Source organism: Staurois parvus, unplaced genomic scaffold, assembly GCF_062004578.1.
Source record: "Staurois parvus isolate SC_StPar_1 unplaced genomic scaffold, SC_StPar_1.0 ptg000147l, whole genome shotgun sequence".
Classification (NCBI taxonomy): Eukaryota; Metazoa; Chordata; class Amphibia; order Anura; family Ranidae; genus Staurois; species Staurois parvus.
The window spans coordinates 24,428,565-24,448,604 of record NW_028317943.1 but is presented as its reverse complement, the minus strand read 5'-3'; the positions used below and the strand labels follow the sequence as shown (position 1 = coordinate 24,448,604).

General features: G+C 40.6%; 1 protein-coding gene and 1 non-coding gene across 2 annotated transcripts; both read left to right on the top strand.

The window, feature by feature from the left end:
• Nucleotides 1-7,926: 7,926 nt before the first annotated feature.
• RPL18A (ribosomal protein L18a) lies at nt 7,927-17,506 on the top strand. The gene is made up of 5 exons (XM_089674143.1): nt 7,927-8,082; nt 12,032-12,211; nt 13,405-13,534; nt 15,129-15,238; nt 17,354-17,506. The coding sequence occupies exons 1-5, from the start codon at nt 8,065-8,067 to the stop codon at nt 17,444-17,446; spliced, it is 531 nt and encodes a 176-aa protein (XP_089530269.1). The 5' UTR covers nt 7,927-8,064; the 3' UTR covers nt 17,447-17,506.
• LOC149464832 (small nucleolar RNA SNORA68) lies at nt 12,375-12,503 on the top strand. The gene has a single exon (XR_016312315.1). It is a non-coding gene; the product is annotated as a small nucleolar RNA SNORA68 (small nucleolar RNA).
• Nucleotides 17,507-20,040: the final 2,534 nt, after the last annotated feature.

The following is a 20,040-nucleotide window of genomic DNA, read 5'->3' as shown; positions in this document are numbered from 1 at the left end:
TTTTTATGTTTCCTATATGTTCTCCTCAGGGGCAGACTGACAACTCATGGGGCCCCCGGACAATAGGGGATCATGGGGCCCCCGTGTCTTCGCCCACACCCAAAAAAGCCTATAAAAAGGTACCAAGGGCATCTCATGGGGCCCCATACTGACCACGGGCCCTCGGGCAGTGCCCGAGTGCTCAAATGGTCAGTCCGCTCCTGGTTCTCCTATTCTAGTTTTTAAACATCTGCTCGTTCTACCAATATATTGAAGGCGACACGGACATTCCAAAATGTACACATGTGTGGAATTACAGGTTATCAAAGAATGGATTGTATATTCTTTGTTAGAAGAAGCAGAGTTAAAGGATTTTCTTTTTATTCTGGATTCAGATTTCACTGTTCTACATACTCTTTTACATTCAAAAATAAATCAACCTTTTTGGAGAGTCGATCACGTTATGAGCTGTTCTTGATCTTAAAGATTTATTTTTTCTATAAATAAAGTATGGTCTTTCAGGTAAGATATTCTTCAATACTTCATCTCTTAATAGAATTGGACAGTATTTCTTAAAGATACCTTCAATTCTTTTATATTGCATGTTGTAATTAGTGATAAAAGGTACAGTATTGTTATCAAACTTCTTAACCACCTTTTTCTTACATAAGAGCGATTCTCTACCTTTTTTATTAATCTGATCTCTTTCATTGATGAGAAAGGTCTTCTCATAACCTTTTTCGATAAATCTATCAATTAATATGTTAGTTTGATCTATAAAGTCTCCGTGTTCACTACAATTTCTTTTTATTCTGGTGAATTGGCTTCTTGGTGTACTGTAAAGCCACCTAGGATGATGTCCACTAGACATGGGTATAAAACTATTTTTATCAACCTCTTTAAAGTATGTTTTAGTTAAAATATGGCCCTTGTTTTTATATAACTTTATGTCCAAGAAGTTAATTTGCTGTAGATCACTATTAACAATAAACTTTAGACCATATTTATTATTATTGATATATACCATAAAGTCTTCAAGCCTATTATGAGTACCATTCCATACAATAATAATACAGTCAATGTACCTCTTATACAGCGCCATCTCTGGACATTTTTCAAAAATACTTTCCTCCTCCATTTATTCACTAGATTGGCCACACTGGGGGCATATTTTGCCCCCATTGCAACGCCTTTACACTGTTGAAAGAAGGTATTTTTATACCAAAAAAAGTTGTTATTCATCGCAAATTCCAATAAGTCAACAATAAGAACTGTGTTTTTTTAAAGATGATTTTTGTTTTAAAGCCCATTTCACTGCTTTAATTCCATCTGCTTGGTTGATGTTCGTATATAATGATTCCACATCTATTGTTACCAATATACAATCATTCATATTCTCAAATCCTTTAAGAGTATTGATAAGATCCTGATTATCTTTTAGAAAAGCTTTATTCTTCATAACTATGGCTTGTAAAAAGGAGTCAATATATTCACCCACTCTAGCAAATAGGGAGTTAATCCCATTAATTATTGGCCTACCAGGCGGTTTCTCTTTATTTTTATGCAATTTTAGTAAATAGTAAATAGTGGGTATTTTTGGATTTTTTAACAACAGATATCTGGCTTCTTTTTCACTCAAAACTCCAAGATCTTTACCTTTATTAAGTGTTCTTGTATGGCAAGACCACTTACTGTTATCTCACATATATATACTTATTATTATAGCCAAATTTACCACCCTAACTCCTTCCACAGTTTTTACACTACATAGACAGTAATATACCGAAACGTGCGGATTGTTCCCGATTGGTGTGCTATTACTTTGTGGAACGTTTCGCCGAATGGTTCACGAAATATCAGCGTTTTTGTGGTGAAATTGGTCCCATAGGAATGAATGGCAGAATGTTCAAAACTAGAGTGGGAGCTGACAAAAGCTAGAGGGTGAGCTGAAAAATCAGGACATGATTTCTAAACTGCCATCACTCCCTCATTTTCAAGCCCACCTACACAAATCTTATATCAAAACGTTCAGATATCCCTGCTGCCACTAAAAATGTCCACGGCTAAGCCATAGTCCTGATAGTTTTCACAATATGACCATTTGTTTGCAACTCACGACACCCATTGACATTCATTGAAACTGCACTCTAGCCACCTCAAATTTGAAGGGCAATTTCTAAACTGCGACTGTGCCTTCATTTTTAATATTTCAGAGACATACTATGCATCAAAATGTAGGTCTGGGTCTTCTGATTCTCACAATATAAAGCTCTTCACTGTAGGATTTAACTACAACCATTTGAAGACACCAGTGAAGTGAGCAATTTGGAGCAGTTTGTTTTTAACCGCTCTTCTCTGCCCTATTTGAAATCTAATTTTGAATTTGTGACAGTTTGGCTTCTGGTTAAAGATTTGGAAGTAAGTTTTCTACAGTAGAGAGTATTTGAGGTGATAATGCTGCTAATGTTTTTATAAATGTATGTTTTAATGTAACTGTGAAGCACTTTGGTCAACAACATTGCAATTAAATGTGCTATATAAATAATTAAAAGTTGAAATGCATTTCTCACTCTATCAAGCTTGCCATGTGCACTTTTTAAATTTGATCAATCAGTTGGTTAGCGTAATTTTTACTATCTTTACTCACTCCAAACATTCCACACAGTTACTCTGCCCACTCCATAAAGTTACTCTGCCCAGTCCAACCTTTTCACAGTTACTCCAACCACACAACAGTTACTCAAGCCACTCCACCCAGTTACTCCGCCCACTCCAGTTGTAGACTACAGGTGGAGTCAAGAACACTTCACACAATTTCCCCAGAAATTGTAGCTTTTCTAGTTAATAATATGTTTCAATTGTACTTTAAGTTTTCTGGTAGGATTTCCAGTAAGTATTATAAGTATCCTTAATATTTAATAACCTATCCATTTCTTCTTCGTAATCAACCTTATTAAGAACAACAATACCTCCTCCTTTATCTGCCCCTCTAATTACTATGTTCTTTCTCTTTTCAAGATATTCAATACCTAATCTAATGTCTCTTGGAGTATAATTCACTCCTTTCCTTTCCAATTTTTTATATTATTCTCAACCATGTTTTAAAAGACTTCCAGAAAGGTATTACCAGAGTTCTTCGGATTAAATGTAGAAGTATTTTTTAAACCACTATTTTGAAAACCATTATTATGAAAGCCCTTAGAAGAGGGATAACCAAAACTCTTTTTAGCATCATTTAATTAAAAAAATGTTTTAATATATAATTTTCTCACAAATTTTTGAACATCAATAAAAACATCAAGTTTATTAAGATCAATTTTTGGAACAAATTTCAATCCAAGATCCAATACCTTCATCTCTTTTTCAGTAAACACAACATCACTCAAATTATAAATCCCATTACCTAATATTCTATTTTTCTCTTTTTGTCTCCTGCCTCCTCTCTTTTCTCTGTATCTTCTGTTCTTTCTCCTCTGCCATAATTCCCCTGTTCTCTCCAATCCCTCTCTTGGGCTACGTTCACACTAGCCTTGTTTTCAAGCGGCAGAAAGGTGTTTGGGAAGCATTTTTACCGCTTCCCAAATGCCTCGGACAATTCTGCGCATTGCAGCACATGGTGCTGTTCTAACAGGAGTGGTAGCGTTGCGGCGCGGTGCGGCAAAACGGACGCCTCTGATTGAGTCCGGAGGCGTTGAAGCCTCCTATTCTAGTCTATGGTGCCGCTCCGCAATCGCCCGGCCGGCGTTTTGCGGTGCGTTTGTGACGCGGTTGTGGGGCGTTTGTGGGGTTTTTTAACGCTCCACAAATGCCTAGCAACCGCCGCTGAACCGCGCATGCGGCGTTTGCGGAGCGTTTGCCGAGCATTAAAAAACGCTCCGCAAATGCTGGACCAACGCTTGCCAAACGCTATAGGGGCGTTTGGCAAGAGTTGTTAAAACAGTCAAGTGTGAACGAGCCCTTGGGGTCTGTAACCCCTTGGTATCATGTTTCAATATATTGGTAGAACGAGCAGATGTTTAAAAACTAGAATAGGAGAACATATAGGAAACATAAAAAAGGGTTTTGAGAAACATTGTGTTTCAAGGCACTTTAAGTTGGTACACAATTATGATCCCAGGTTGTTAACCTTTTATGGGATAGATTTGGTAAAGCCCCACTGGAGAGGGACTGATTTGATTAAGGTGATTTCTAGAAAAGAAACATACTGGATTTATGAATTAAACTCTTTGAAACCTTATGGGTTAAATATTGATATAGACCTGAATTGTTTTCTCACAAATTTTTAAGTGTTTTAATTTTGTATTGTCCTATCTTATAATGTTATCATGAGGCTGGTGTCCATGTTATACATATATATATATATATATATATATATATATATATATATATATAGATATATAGATATATATATAGATATATATAATATATTATTTTTCTTTAACTAATAATTTTTTGATTTTATATATATTCTGTTTTTTGGTTTTTTTTTGAGTGGAGCCCTTCTTTACTGGTGGGGCATGGCCCTTTAATTGGACTAATGTGGATTGCTATGCCCTATGGATTAATACATGTTATTATGTGTTTTATTATTGATATGTTTATATGTATTCGATGTTATCCTTGTCTCCATGATGTGTTTCTTGAATGCTACATTTTTAGAATATGTGGCGTGGCGATCTGTCATTGGCATTGTCATGTTTTGTTACATGATTTCTGATCACTGACAGCTGTTGCGACTCGCGTGCAGTGCATATATAATGAGGGTAGGACATCTCACACTCATCCGCTTCGTGAGGACGTCGAATGACGAAACACGTAGGGCGGGGCTTGAGTGGTGTGATGTCAGCGCGTTTTCAGTGATCGCTACAGCGCATGTGCGATGAGGCTGGATCTGTCTACTTGCATCTGGTTATGCTGATTGTGCTGGTGTCGGTTGGACACCGCTTTTTGTAAGTGTGTTTAGTTTTAATAAAGCAACGATTTTAAGAGGTACTGCACCATGAGCTTCTGTTTTTTGCATATTCCAAGTGGCCATTCCAATACCCTATAAAAAGGATGGTATATGAATGAAGTGGACCTACAGAGTCACAGAGTTTCCGGCAGAGTATTGCTCCAGGGGTAGAGGAGATCCTTTTTTTTCCAAGACAAAGCTTTGTCTCAACTGTCTGCAGAGTATTGCTCCCAGAGCAGAAAAGCGTTTATGCTGGTTTATAATATGATCAGCATATTGCTCTGGTGAGTTTATTCAGTTTATTCGGTGGTGGATACACTTGGTGGATTCCGTTGAATTTATTTCATCTACACTACTTTATATTTTTTTGGGACTTTATATGATTGATATGATTTTTTTGGAATTTGTTTTTTGGGTTCTTTTATTTTTTTACTAGCGCAGTCTGTGTATTTTTGTATTTATATGCACCTTATTATAGGGCAGATTTTGCAGCTGGTATTATTGATATAGAAATTAACAGTAATATTATTACTAGTATTGTTCTGGTGCCACCTATATTCATTTAGTTCGTTTTGCAACACGGCAACAGATGACAGCACAAGGCTGCATGCACAGTCACAGAGAGCATCGACCTTCATAAGTCAGTGTGTCAAAAGACATTGTCCTGTGTACATGGGGAGCTGTGCAACTGGTGCTATTCTGACTATGTGCATTATCACGTCTGCTATTTTATCATGGACAGCAAGTTAGAACAAAGAGCAAGCGTGAAATTCTGCGTGAAACTCATACACCCAAGTTTTGTCACTGGTAATGATCCTCAACATGAAGGATTGGTCATCCACGGCAAGCTGATGGAGTTCTTGGCAGACTTCAACGTCACATTTTTTTGAGACAGATTTCTTTTGTTGGTGTTTATTCACCTCTGGGTGTTTTATTTTTTGCTAAATAAACCAAAAAACAACTGAAAATTTTGAAAAAAAAGAAGTTTTTTTCTTAGTTTCTGTTATAAACATTTGTAAATGAGTAATTTTTCTACTTCACTGATGTGTGATAATGAGGCTGTAGTGATGGGCACTGATAGGCTGCACTAATGGGCACTGATAGGCGACACTGATGGGCACTGATGAGGAGGCACTGGTAAGTGGCACTGATGGGCATTGACAGGCATCACTGGTGGGCATTGACAGGCATCACTGGTGGGCACTAAAAGGCAGTACTCATATATGGCACTGATAGGCGACACTGATAGACAGCACTGACTGGCACTGTTAGGCAGCACTGACGAGCACTGATAGGTGGCACCGACTGGCACTCATAAACGGCACTGATTGGCAGCACTGATAGGTGGTACTGACTGCCACTGATAGTTGGCACTGAAAGGAAGCTTAGATGGGCACTGATATGTGACATTGATGTGCATTGGTAGGTGCTGATATGTGGCATTGATGTGCACTGACGGGTGGCATTGATGGACACTGACAGGTAGCACTGATGGGGCTACTCTGATCATCAGTGCTCTGATGATCAGTGTAGATGTCCCCTCTGGGTAATGCCGATTACTGGCTCTCCTCTCCTCATGAGCTATCAGTGGGAGGAGAGGAATGCCGATAACCGGCAATTCCTTATTTGCATGCGATCAGCTGTGATTGGACACAGCTGATCACATGACAGAGCCGAAGTCATCGGCTCTTTCCGCTGATCGGTGATCCACAGTGTCCCAGGAACAGAGCGCATCACCGATCGCCGCGCTGCATGCTCCCGGGGGTGCGCACACGCGGTTAGAGTGGGATGACGTCATATGACGTCCTCCCAGAACAAGATAACCACTGGCCGTCCTTCATTTCCTTATATGGCGGGCGGGAGGCGGTTAAGGCTCCATTCACTCCTATGTGTTTTTTTTAGTGCTTTTTGCAGAGACGCACTACAGTCCATTTAACATGGTTTCCTATGGAACATGTTCACATCTATGATTTTCTGAGCTGCTGCATTTTTGGAAACGGTCAGGGATTTTTTAAAACGCAAAAAGCAGCATTTTTGCTATAATAGAGTTCAGTGGAGAAGCTGCTGAAATGCACAGTAATGCATTTTTGCCACATTTTGCATTTTTATTGTGCCCAGCAACAAAAAAAAATCCACTTTAACAAAAAAAAGCTGAACAAAACGCAAAATGCGGTAAAAACGCATCAAAAACACGTATTGAAAAGTGCAAAAAGCAAACTGCATAGGTGTGAACAGAGCCTAAAGCATAACTAAAGGGGAAACCTTTTTTAATGTTTTGGATAGAGGAGAGGGATTAGAACCCCTGTCAGTTTTTATTGCTGTTTACTGTTACTGTTGTCCTGTTTACTGTTACCATTTAAAGGGAAAGTAAAAGAAAATTCCAAATTTTGGGTTGTCCCCAGAAAAGTAATAGAGGGGAAATCTTCCAATGGGGACACAAGCTCTAGTGATTAGGGGGTCCCCAAGGAATTCCCTTCATTTGCAGGAATTTCTTCTCACTTCCTGTTTGAATAAAGGGACAGGAAGTGAAGGGAAATCTCTGAAAAGGGACACAGATGGCAAAGAAAACATGACAGGTTATCAGGGGCGGACTGACCATTGGGGGAATCAGGCACTGCCCAAGGGCCCAGGGTCAGCAGGGGGCCCCATGAGATGTCCCTGGTACCTTTCATAGGCTTTGTTGGGTGTGATTTGAGTGTGGGTGAGGACACAGAGGCCCCATGAGTTGTCAGTCCGCCCCTGGGGGTTATAACCCTCTCTTCAAAATGAAATAAAACGTTTTGCCTATACTGTAGTTCTACTTTTACACCAAATACCCGTTCACAACTTCCAGACCAAGAACTATAAATCTCCAGGGATGGTTCCTTGCAACCCAGAGAAGCCCCCCAATGCGCATGTCACTCCGGTGGCCTCTGGAAGTAGATATCAGGTATATCTGAGCGCCAACCACCAATCACATATACAGCATGTAAACTCTGCTTCTCGGGTCTAGCTGGCAGAGAATGACTGACTGTCGGCTCGTCCAATGAACACACTCAGCTCTCCGACGTCCAATAGGCTTACATGTGCTGGGTGACGTATGGCAGCTCTGGCCTCTCCACTTCCTTTCGCTCGGCGGCAGGGATCGAGGCAGCATGAAGGCGTCCGGCACTGTAAGGATTGTCGGCGTACAGCGGCCTGGAGGGGCTGGGCGGGAGTGGAGGCAGGCGGAATGTGCTCCTGGGGCCCCCAGAGAGTGGCAGCCTCCCTCTACGACACCGACCGGTGCTTTGTGACTTTATAAGGAGCTGGCTCCGCTTGTGGCCTACATCATGGCGGCTTCTAGTTCAGCCATGCGGCCGGGGCTGGGTGGGCGCTGGGCTCTCCGAGGAGGGATGGTGTGTGGAGAATAAGCCGCTTCTACTTGGTCTTGTGTGACCTCGAAAGAACGGTGTGGAAGAGCCCTAGACTCCAGGCCGGGGATGAGAGGCCTGAGGGCGGCCAGGGACTGCACTGGCCTATGCAGTGCTGCACAAGCCGCCTTGTATATGTACACATGGGCGCCACCATGCGCTGCAGCTTCCTCCCCCCCCTCATTGATTTTTTAACCCCTTCCTTTCCGTTGTGATATCGGAATGAGGTTGTGGGATGTTACCACCTTGTCCATTTTAGGACAGCAAGGCCTGAATTGGTGTGACAGCCAGGCTATTGACATTTATAGGAGGGCTCAGGTATTGCTGCCACCTTTACAGGTTTATGTTGGAATACCCGAACGGTGCCTGTGTAGCGGCAAGATGTCTCCCCATGTAGATATGTCCCCCTGCATGTCACGGTTTCAGGCACGATGAATTGATTATAGAACTACTGTATCTGACCATGTACCTTTTGTGAAGTAATCCCTTCCATGACACAGACAGGATTGGCAGGACGAGTCATTTAACACTTGCATGCTGACTGATCTGCACGGTATACAGGCCGAATCATTTCAGGTGTACATGAAATACATGGTGTAATCAGCGGTGCAGCATAAAAGGGGTTAACTGGCAGCTACAGTTGGTGATCGGCGATCGCCTTCTTGTGCCTAAAACCGTGACATGCGCAGTTGTTTTAGGGGGATATATCTACATAGGGAGACACATCTTGCTGCTACACCTGCATCTGATTGGACGTGAGGCTTGTTTAGCGGCACATATTTCAGATAGAAGGCCAGTCAGGAGGGAGCCAACAGGGCCACCCACAGCTTGCCATTTGGCCAGTTCAACAGGACTAAATGTGCTCCATGACTGACTAGCTTTAAAGTGGTTGCCTAAGGTTTTTTTTTACCATCAAAACATTGAATAAAGTATTTGAAGATTAGATATATTAATACCATGCATTCTATACATGAAGGTAAAAAACCTGTGTGCAGCATCTCCCCCAGCCCCCTCAATACTTATCTGAAGAATGACAGCCTCAGCTGTCCAAGGTCTCTGCCTCCTCATAGTCAGCCAATGAGAGAGGATGCGGTGCCAAGCCACAGCTCCATGTGAATGGACAGGGTGGTCCCATAGCAAGCTGCTTGCTGTGGGGGCACCCAACAGACAGGAGAGCCTGCGTGGGATCCGAGAAGAGGAGGATCCAGGTTGCTCTGTGCAAAACCACTGCGCAGCAGGTAAGTATAGACCTGTTTACTTTAACCCCCCCCCAAAAAAAAAATGAACCATTTGAATTGCTTTAAGCAGGCATTGAGATGTTCTGTGGTTTAAAGTGTTATTAAACCACATACAAAAAACAGTGGGCCTCTGCAAGACAGTGAGTGTTGTAGTGTGCTAGTATTCATCACATACTAATACATTATGACAGACTTGCCTTAAAACAAAGTCCTCCAGCGGCACACTGTCACCACTGGTAGGGCTTCCATCTTCACCTGGTCTTCCTTTTGGGTTCACAGGCTCTAGCTGTTTGGCTGAGCCACAATGTCACTTCCGCACGGGAGTCATGGCTGCACTACAGCTCTCTCGATGGAAAGCATGTCATCCACTGAGAGTGCATGTGTTGATGACATAACTGGCTGCTATGCATGTAACTATCTCTGAAACGGTGCACACTTAGGAGATATTTACTGTACCTACAGGTAAGCTTTATCCTAGGCTTGCCTGTATGTATAATACATATGGCTACAAGCAGCTCAGGCTGCATGTATACATTAAAAGGCATACTTTATTACAGTTTTAAGGGCTGATTAACACCACAAAACGCACTCCAGGTCCATTCTAGATGCATTTCTGCGAGCATTTTTCTTTTTTTTTTGTTTCCAAATGCGCTTTTTTTTTTTTTTTTAAATCTTTTTCCTCCACTATACTAGGGTCCAGTGTGTCACTTGTGTGTTTTACTGTATTCCAGTGCAGGAAAAATTCAGTGCGTTTTTTTTACTAATTTTTTTCCCCCTGTAACTGGAATGCAGTGGTATGAATTATGCTGCTGGAAATCATATAACCTACTCTCCATGCGTTTTTTTATTTAAAAAAAAAAACGCACTGGACTGCATGTGATATGAATTGGCCCTAAAACAGAGTCAGAATGTAAAATCCTGGGGGTGGTGAGGGAAGTCTGTGGGAATGAGGAAAAATCTGTCCGATTTACCGGTACGTTTGGTGAGAGGTCAAAATGGTACGCCTTTGGTTTATGAAAAGATTTGGATGAAAATAAAGAGGAAAAAAATGTACATTTTAAGTGTGAGTATACAGAGTTATACAGCAACACTTTTAAAAGAAGTATGAGGGTTTCCCCCCCCCAAATTATACTTCACTAGGTGGATTACCTGTCGGTCACCGCTGTCTGCTCATTTGGGTACAGCGTTGCATGACTGCACGATTGTCAAAGTAACGCATTTCCATATCGCAAAAAATGGCCTGCTCAGGAAGGGAGGGGGTACATTTTCTGGAGGGAAAGTAGTTAAAGTGGTAGTGAAGCATAAGAAAAAAAATGGGCCCCTTTATGTCATAATATACTAGTACATTATGACAGACTTGCCTTTACACAGCCCTCCAGCGCAATGCTGTCATGGCTCCCCTGCGCTGCCATATTCACCCAGTCTTGCAGGCTCTGACCGTATGAATGGCCACGGCCGTGATGACATCACTCCCATGCAGGAGCCCTCAGCTATGGAACGGAGCTCTGAAGGTCTGGCACGATATGCCGTACCTTCAGAGCACATGTGCCGGTGACGTCATGTTATATGAATGCCTCCTAAACAGTGCCTTATTATAGGCTTACCTTTAGGTACGAGTTCTAGAGTGGACTTCCACTTTGAACTCTTCTGTCCTCTTTCTATGGCAGTACATGGAGTAGGAAGTGAAGAGATGGTATTAATATATCTAATCTTCAAATAGTTTATTCAGTGTTTTGATGGTAAAACAACGTGAACCCAAATATGCAGTAAAAAGCGGGGAAATCTCTTTTGTAGCATCTTGGTTGGAAGGCATGATTTTTCAGTTCACTCCACAGTGGGTATAATGTCAGGGTGACTTGCCCCTTCTGAAATAAGGATTTTCCCCCAAGGCATTCTGTTTTAGTTTGCATTGCATGATCTGACATCTGGCTTTTAGATCCAGCATTCTGGTATTTTCCCTAGGAATTATGTGGGTCCTTGATGACCAAGCTTCTAAGCCTTAATACATTGAAACAGCCACACACATTTTACTTGACACATTATAGTAGGCATATGATGGTTTGGTGTTTCTAAAGGCTTGGGCCTTCATCAGGTATAGGGAGAGCAGCAGCAACTTTCTTAATTGCCTGACTAATAAAGGCCTATGTCTGTAGAAATCCTTATAACCCTTTCCAATCTTAGGACACTTCAGGGTTTTTTTAATTTTCTATCTTCAGATTATATTGCGCATACATTGTATTCTCTTGTGAAGCAGGTGGTCACTAGTTTGTTTGAGCCGCTAAATAGTAAAATGTTTTTGTCATGACTCGTGACTTTTTTTTAAATTTGTGCAGAAATCCATTCGTTCTAAGGTTTCAGAATTTTACTGTGTATGTTACGGCTTTTCCATTAACCATAAAAATGGAAATACTTTTGTATTCAAATATAATGTTATTAGTAACCATTCTGTGGGTTTTTTTTTTGTTTTTTAGCTAAGGGAGTACAAAGTCATCGGGCGCAGTCTGCCTACTGCTAAGGCACCTGTTCCACCTCTTTACCGTATGCGAATTTTCGCACCCAACCATGTTGTTGCAAAGTCTCGTTTTTGGTATTTTGTGTCTCAACTGAAAAAGATGAAGAAGGCATCTGGAGAGATTGTATACTGTGGACAAGTAAGTAATCGGAAATGCAACATAGTCAATAACTACTTTGTGGTTGGTTTGTTTTTTTTGTTTTTTTTCTCTTAAATTCTTCTTTATAAAGAATACAGCTTGGTGTTATTGTGCAATGAAGATCACTTATTGAACATAACTTTGACAGCACAGAATCTGTCAGGGTGCACACAAAACCCAAAGATTATTATTCTGTGTAATAATCTTGTCTGGTGTGCACACAGCAATAGGACTTTGTCGCCTTTCAGGAGCTCATGTGCCCATGAAAGTGAAGTTTAAAAGTTCTACACTTAACTCTTGTGAATGTTCACTTTTAGGTGGTGGTTGTCACCATATATTCATTTTGTTTAATCTTGATTTTTTTTTTTTTTTTTTTTTTAATTTTCCTTAGTTGTGTGAAACATGGCTTTCTGGTGGTATGACATGGTAGTTAATTGGTTACAGCTTGCACATGGACACTATGGGGTTGATTTACTAAAACGGTAGCGTGCAAAATCTGGTGCAGGTCTGCATAGAAACAAATTAGCTTTCAGTTGTGTGTTTTTGTTTTTTTTTTAATTGAAGTTTGAACTTATTGAAGATGAAGTTAGAAGCCGACAGGCTACCATGCATATCTGCATCATATTTGCACTCTCCAGTTTTAGTAAATCATCCCTTATGTTGGCTATAAAAAAAAAAAAAAAAAAAGTCCAGCCTGCATTGAAAATATTGTGCCACCCTCACAGTTTAACCACTCCACAAGAAATAGGCTTGTTGTAAATTCTTCAGCAACCTGCATATCTAGGACTGTTGAATGCCTGACCACTGCTGTGCAGCCATTCCATCCAGTGGTCCCTATGTCTCTACAGGGCCCAGTGATGTAGGGGATGGCAGTGGGGACCGCTGGTGAAGGAGGAGACGAGGCACTGGGAAGTCCCAGAAGTGTTGAATGCAAAAATTTTTTTTTTTTTTTTTTGTATGTATGTGTAATAAATATATAGATAGATTATAGAGATATATATTATCTATCACCCTGGGCTTAGTTTATTAAATGGCTACATAGTCACTTTGTCTTGTTTTTTGTAGCATAGCTAAACACTTTCTTCAGGGACATTGCACAAGAAAATGAAACATTTTGCTATGTAACGTCAATTAGATCTTATGCATAGATTGATACATTTTGTTTTTTTTTTTCTCCCTAATTACTTTTCCAGGTTTTTGAGAAATCACCACTAAAAGTGAAGAACTTTGGCATCTGGCTACGCTATGACTCCCGTAGTGGAACACACAATATGTACAGAGAGTATAGAGACTTGACTACAGCTGGTGCTGTGACACAGTGCTGTAAGTAGTTACTTTAGGATTTTGTACATACAATTTTTTGCAATCACAGAACTTTACCTCAAAATTTTAAATGCTGCCCTAAAATGGGCAATTCATGAGATTTATTTTTATAATCCCCATACTTTTGATTTTGTTACTTTAATAGTTTATGGCAAACCTTGTAGTAATGCATATATTTTGTATGTACAAAAAGGTCTGTTATTGGGATTGTTTTAAAAACCTTTGTCATTCAGTGGCTGTAGTGTACTCTGACAGTGGAGAGTCCTGCTGCCGGAATACAAGATCCTGGCAGGGGGATTCCTTCATCTACTTTTGTGTGGATGAAAGGATCAGTTTAATCAAACCAATGGCTGGTTAAGAATAAACAGCCAGGGCAATTTTGCCAAATCACTCCACAAAGATTCCACAAGGGAAACTAAAGCTCATTTTCCCTTGCCTGGAAAAGCTCTGTACCTCCAATGTGCATGACTGAGCTATAAGGTTTTAAAGGATTACTGCAAGATATATTTGAGGCATAGTAGAATAATTGCCTCTCATAAGAAATATAAACTCAACTACAGGCTGATGATACAGTAAAATATATTCAGGCACTATTTTACATCCCAAGAGTTCAATTCTCTACAGTGTTGTGACTCAGATGCCTGTGCTGGGCAATATAACTAGGTCTGAGATGTTTCTCAGCAGGGCCTAAAACTCTACAGCTTGCTGATTTGAAATCAAAATGGCACACAGCGATGTTTTGATGCATTTTTCAGTACAGGCTTGGCGCTCGGAAGGTGCTAACGTGCCATGAAGTCTGCTTATCTAGATTTGAGAAAAGCAAATGGCACTTATAATTTCATAAGTCTATAATACTTTTTAGACTGACCTTTAGGTGATGCCAAGAGTAATACAATTGTCACTGTAGGTGGAGGTAGCAGCAATCAGAATGTATTGGGTGCATGTAAGACTTTGACATGCTTGAAAGATATGTGCTGACATGCATAGGTCTCAGATGCTGTCTGTACCTGTACAGGTGGGAATCTATTAAGTGCTTGCTGTGTATCTTAGTTGGTATTATTTGCAACTTTGAGTCGTGTGGGGCAGATAGAACATTTAATTTTTAGCCACAAGATGTATGTAGATTTACATTCCCCATTTGGCTGGGAGTGCACTTTTAGCTGTCAGATTTTGCTGTTAAAGGTAAAAATGAGGTGTAGGTTACACTTTGGTATGCGCATTAAATTCACTGTGCACATTAGCTCTGGTTAGGCGGTTCTCCACAGATCAGCAGTTCCCTTTTTGTAATGGGTTTACAAAGAATTAAGAATCCACGTGTTTAAGTCTAAGTGCCAAAGCCAAAATCCATGAGTCTTTTGTCGGCTTTTGCCTGGACTCTGTAAAGCTGGAGAAGTGATATGACCTGAACTACTACCAGTGTCAGTTTAGGGTTTGCAGGCACTGGTGAATGCCACACATTGTATAAGATGGTCAGTTCTTGATATTTAGAATGTTCTTCAGTGGACCTTCACATTATGCATCCAGCACCGTAATTTCATGTAAGTGTTAGAAAACAAAAAGCTCACAATAATTTATAAGCTCTACTCTTCTCTAGACCGTGACATGGGTGCTCGCCATCGTGCTCGTGCCCATGCTATTCAGATCATGAAGGTTGAGGTGATTCCTGCCAACAAGTGTCGCAGACCTGCCATCAAGCAGTTCCACGTAAGTAGGAACCATTGTAACCATATAGAACATGGAAGGCCTATTCTGTCCTTTCTATAAGAAGGAACAAAAGCATGATATTGATCATTTTATAGACCTGTTTTTGGTGAACACTAGTTTTCATACAAATGTGAAGTCTTTTGTACCAAGTCTGTACATGGGTAATTCATTTCACTAGTTGCTGCAGCATATTTTGGAACTTGTGTCTGTAGCCTGTGTGGCTGTGCTTTTTCCTTTCTTTTGCTCCCTTTAGCCACCAAGAGTAAGAAAAACAAACGTATGCTCCTAGTTGGATTTTCACTCAGTGCTTAAGCACAGCTGTCTCTTGGTTTACAGTGCAAGGCCAGTCACAAAGCACCAACATTATCACATGGGTGAAATGGGAATGGCAGGTACCTCCTAAGCTTATATCAGAGCTTCCCTTGCTTCTGGCAGCAAGGGAGTGTAGGAAAGAAAATATATGCTGCTTGGAGGACCAGGGGATACAGTTATCCTGTTGCTTTGTCCTGCAAGAACAAAGCAAAGATTGACCACATTAAAACTGTACCAGTAGAGGTAAATGTAAATACTTTCCTTATGCTTTTGTCACTCTGATAAAGAGGGAATTGCTGGCTTTGCAGAAACACTTCTGGGAGTGTTTGTCCCCGATGCCCTCATGGGCTCTTCCTGCTGACCTCAATGTCATCACGAGACAGTTTTGACGTAGCAGTCAGTGAAGGAACCATTGACTACTGTTAACTCAAAAGATCAACACACTTGAGTATTTCAGTCAGCCTTTCCTATTGATCAGAGCAACATTGGGTGGCTTGAGCAGAGGGAGAGGCAGGTATTTTATCTTTACAGGCAAATTAAAACATTCATTTTAGTTTTAAATAGTAATGGTAACAAAAGTAAGGGTTTTGAACTGTGACCACTTGAAATGAAATGTTGAATTACTTGTAGAGCAAACAAGGCTTCATTCACACAGGATGTTTTTAGTCTGTGTCCCATGCTTAGTGGCAGGAGGATCCACAGGTTTTGATGCATACCTGTGCAGACAGTCCCGTTGCTGTCAGTTGGGACACAGTGGCTGCATGGACACAGCCACTGCTCCCAATATATTGGTGTGGGTGTTTGGCCCCTAATGCACCCAGCAGCAGCAGCTATGTCCATGCAGGTGCTGTGTCCCAATTGACAGCAGTGGGACTGTCAGCATGTGGATGCACAACAGCTGTGCATCGCCGCTCAAGTAAAACATGGCCCTGCATGGGCATGGATTAAAAAGTTCTGTGTGAACACGTCCTTAAAGTACAAGAGACTGCCCTCTTGGAGGCACAAAATGTTACACTGAAGATTTCTCGCTTCCATTGCATGGATGCTGTTTAGCCCTTTCATTCAAAGAAGAGATTTTAAACCACATAGGGTTTTAAGATTTGCTTCCAGGGTGCACCGCTAGATGGCGGATTAGTTAATTTGTGATGGAACATCAAAGGTTCAGTTTTACCTGATTGAGGCTTCGAGAAGCACTGCGATAGGTAGAACAAGAGACTATCCTATTGAGCACACATGTGCAACTCAAACAATGACACTTGATTCTCTGCAACACTGTTTTTTTTGCCTTTTATGTACATATTTACTTACAAAATTTTCTGTCAAAAATTTTGTTAAGCATTTCACTGCTGCAGACTGGTTTTAAATGTATAATGTTGTGCTGGGTAGTTTACCCTTATAAGGATATAGCATGGAGATTACTGGGACTCTTAACCCCTTCCCACAAACACCAACTGGCCCTTTTAAGAGCTTTTAAATGCCATGAGGCAGCCTTTCCAGTCATGAGTGCTGTGATTGGCTGTCAAATGATCAGTAAGCTCACAATCGTAACTATGCACCAAGTTTTTTTTTTTTTGTTTTTTTTTTTCTTTCCCCTCCACTCTCTGATCCCTGCCTGTAACTGCTGGTGCAGTGTGCAGGGCCCGCACTCGGCACAGAAAAGTTTCCTTTTAGGGCATCTCAGTGTTAAAGCCCACCCACTGAAAGGCCACATATGTGTACCTCTGTCGTGAAGTGGTTAAGTTTAGTTGTATCGCATAATATAATGTAAACAAAGCAAATGATTGACTTTTTTTTTTTTTTTAGGACTCAAAGATCAAGTTCCCTCTACCACACAGGGTTCTGCGTCGCCAGCACAAGCCCCGCTTCACCACCAAGAGACCAAACACCTTCTTTTAAGCAAGTCAAAAACTCGCTCCTTGTTTTCTGGTCAAATAAAATTATTTGTGAAAAAAATGAGCATTAATTGTCCTGAATGTTTTCAAAACCCCTTATTTACTAGTGTTGTACAGTTGCTGTGGGGAAGAATGCAGGTTCAACACTTCAGAAGGTTATTGAAAAAACCTTTGTGGGGCTATATTTAAAATTAAAATAACTGTGCTGCCTTAAAGCAATGTATGTACCAAAATGTTGTGGACTAGTGAGTGGGAAGTTAAAATATTGAAAACCAGAAATGTAATATTGCAGGTTATCAGGTTTTGGATGTAGTGGCTGCATTAGTTTTTTTTTTTTTTTTGTAGGCTTCCCCCTTTTTATTTCACCTGGTGATCCAGCCAGTAACACACTTCTGTCTTTGGGTGTCTGCAGTCTGGATGAAGTAAGCAGACACCTTTTGGACAGCAGCATTGGCAGTCTGGGAAGAGGGTAGTATAGACTAGTGCACTTTGATAGACTTGACTAACAAATTGAAGCTGAACACCAGTTAACACTTTATAATTTGTTGCTGCAAACTTTTTTTTTTTTTTTCTTTCCCCCCCCCCCCTCCATTTTGCAATAATAGTTTTACATAAATGAATAAAAGCTGACCATTAAATACCTGTCAGTGGTAAATGGTTTGTCTCAACCCTCTAATTGCTACTGTGTATGGACAGCTTGGTCTATTAAAATAAGTTGAGAAATCACACACTTGCTGGGTCACCAGGTGAAAATAAACAAAATTTAACAAACTGAGAATTTACACTAATGCACTCCTCACATCTGTTGCTGAGCTGCAGCGTCACAGTTTTAGTTTTGGGGATTAATAGCGCTTTAAATGTTGATGTCGTTTGGCATTAAGTGGTTGTACTGGGATGATGCTTGCAGCTGCGTCCCTTTTCAAGATTGAGGTATTATCTATTTGCTGGAAAAATGTTCTTGGCTAGGGAAAAACACAGTGAACTAAAGGAAGCCAGCACATCTAAGGCGTGTAAGTGAAGAAGAGCTAAACAATGGATGGAAATTTATAGGCATCACAAACATTAACATGCATACATTTTATTATACAATGGTTTAAAAGCAGACTAAAGGTCACAGTGATTAAAGCCATTAATAAAACATCACATAACAATCATCAAACTCAATCCACAGAGGGGGTTGTGAAGAAACTCTGATTTGTGAATGCTTCTGCAACACGTTTCAAATGTATTTGTCTTCAGGAGACTTGAAATGGATGGCTTGTGCCAGAAAAATAAAATCCTACCAGGATCCAAGAAAAAGAAAAGTCATAAGACAAAATAACAAATTTCAACTTGCAAAGGTTAAAATAACCCCTCATGGATGCATTCACTCCACATTCATCCCTGCAGTGGACACAGATGGATGCCAACAAATGCTGCAAGGGGCTGGATTTATAAAAGGAAATAAATGGTATTAAACCATATCCAAAGACTAATAGACCATCCAATCTGACATACAGTGTAACATCTATAGCTGCATGGATAAATTCCTCCATGGAGATCTAAAAAGCAAAAAACCTAAACCACGCATAACTAAACACTGGATCCACTTAAGGGAAGGTTTATATAGACCAGCTAGATAAAAATATATTTTATTTCCTTATTCCTGTTGGAAAATCCGCTGGGGGGGGAGCTTATGTGCATGTGTGTATATATTATATATAATCCACCTGAACTAATAAGCCAGAGGAATGATCACAGTGGGCAAAAAGTAAGGAAGATGGATAAAAGTCAAAATAAATTCATAGCATAACCAGACTCAGCTATGCCATTATAAACCATCAAAGCCGACGTGTTGGGGGCTTTACCTGCTAATTGTCCATTCAGATGCCAAATGAATATTGTATACTGCCTCCAAAGTTCACACCACACAAACCAACAGTTGTAATGAGATATAGATATATACACACACAAAAAAAAAAAAAAATGAACACTTTGAAAGCACACCAGATCTCAAATGAGAAAAATTATCATGCTTGGATATCAATACTGATATGGACTGGGTAATATTTTAGGAACGTAAGGGTGCCTCATCATTTGATGGAAATTAAAACTCAACCTACAGGGGACTGAAATCAAAGACACCTGGAAAATCAAAGTGAAAAAATGCAGCAGGCTACTTCATTTTGCTGAAATTTCATTGCAGCAACTCAAAATGGTACTCAGTAGTTTTTATGGCCCCCACGTGCTTGTATTCATCCCTGACAACGTCACAACAGTCTGAGGTTCAACCTGGTGGCTTCAGATGGACCGAAACATGATCTCAGAGGTGTTCTATTGGATTTAGGTCAGGTGAGCGTGGGGACCATTCGATGGTATCAATTTTTTCCTCTTACAGGAACTGCCTGCATACTCTCGCCACATGAGGCTGGGCATTGTCGTGCACCAGTAGAACCCAGGACCTGCTCCACCAGCGTAGGGTCTGATAATGAGTCCATGTATTTCATCCTGATACCTAATGGCAGCATAACATTCTCCATGACTTCTCCAGACCCTTTCACATCTGTCAGGTGCTCAGGGTGAATTTGCTCATCTGTGAAAATCACGGGGCACCAGTGG

Excerpts from the sequence above, each read along its gene's own strand:
- RPL18A (XM_089674143.1), top strand. Across the intron at positions 13,535-15,128 it reads TGGTGCTGTGACACAGTGCT|ACCGTGACATGGGTGCTCGC; the intron begins GTAAGTAGTTAC and ends ACTCTTCTCTAG. Across the intron at positions 15,239-17,353 it reads CTGCCATCAAGCAGTTCCAC|GACTCAAAGATCAAGTTCCC; the intron begins GTAAGTAGGAAC and ends TTTTTTTTTTAG.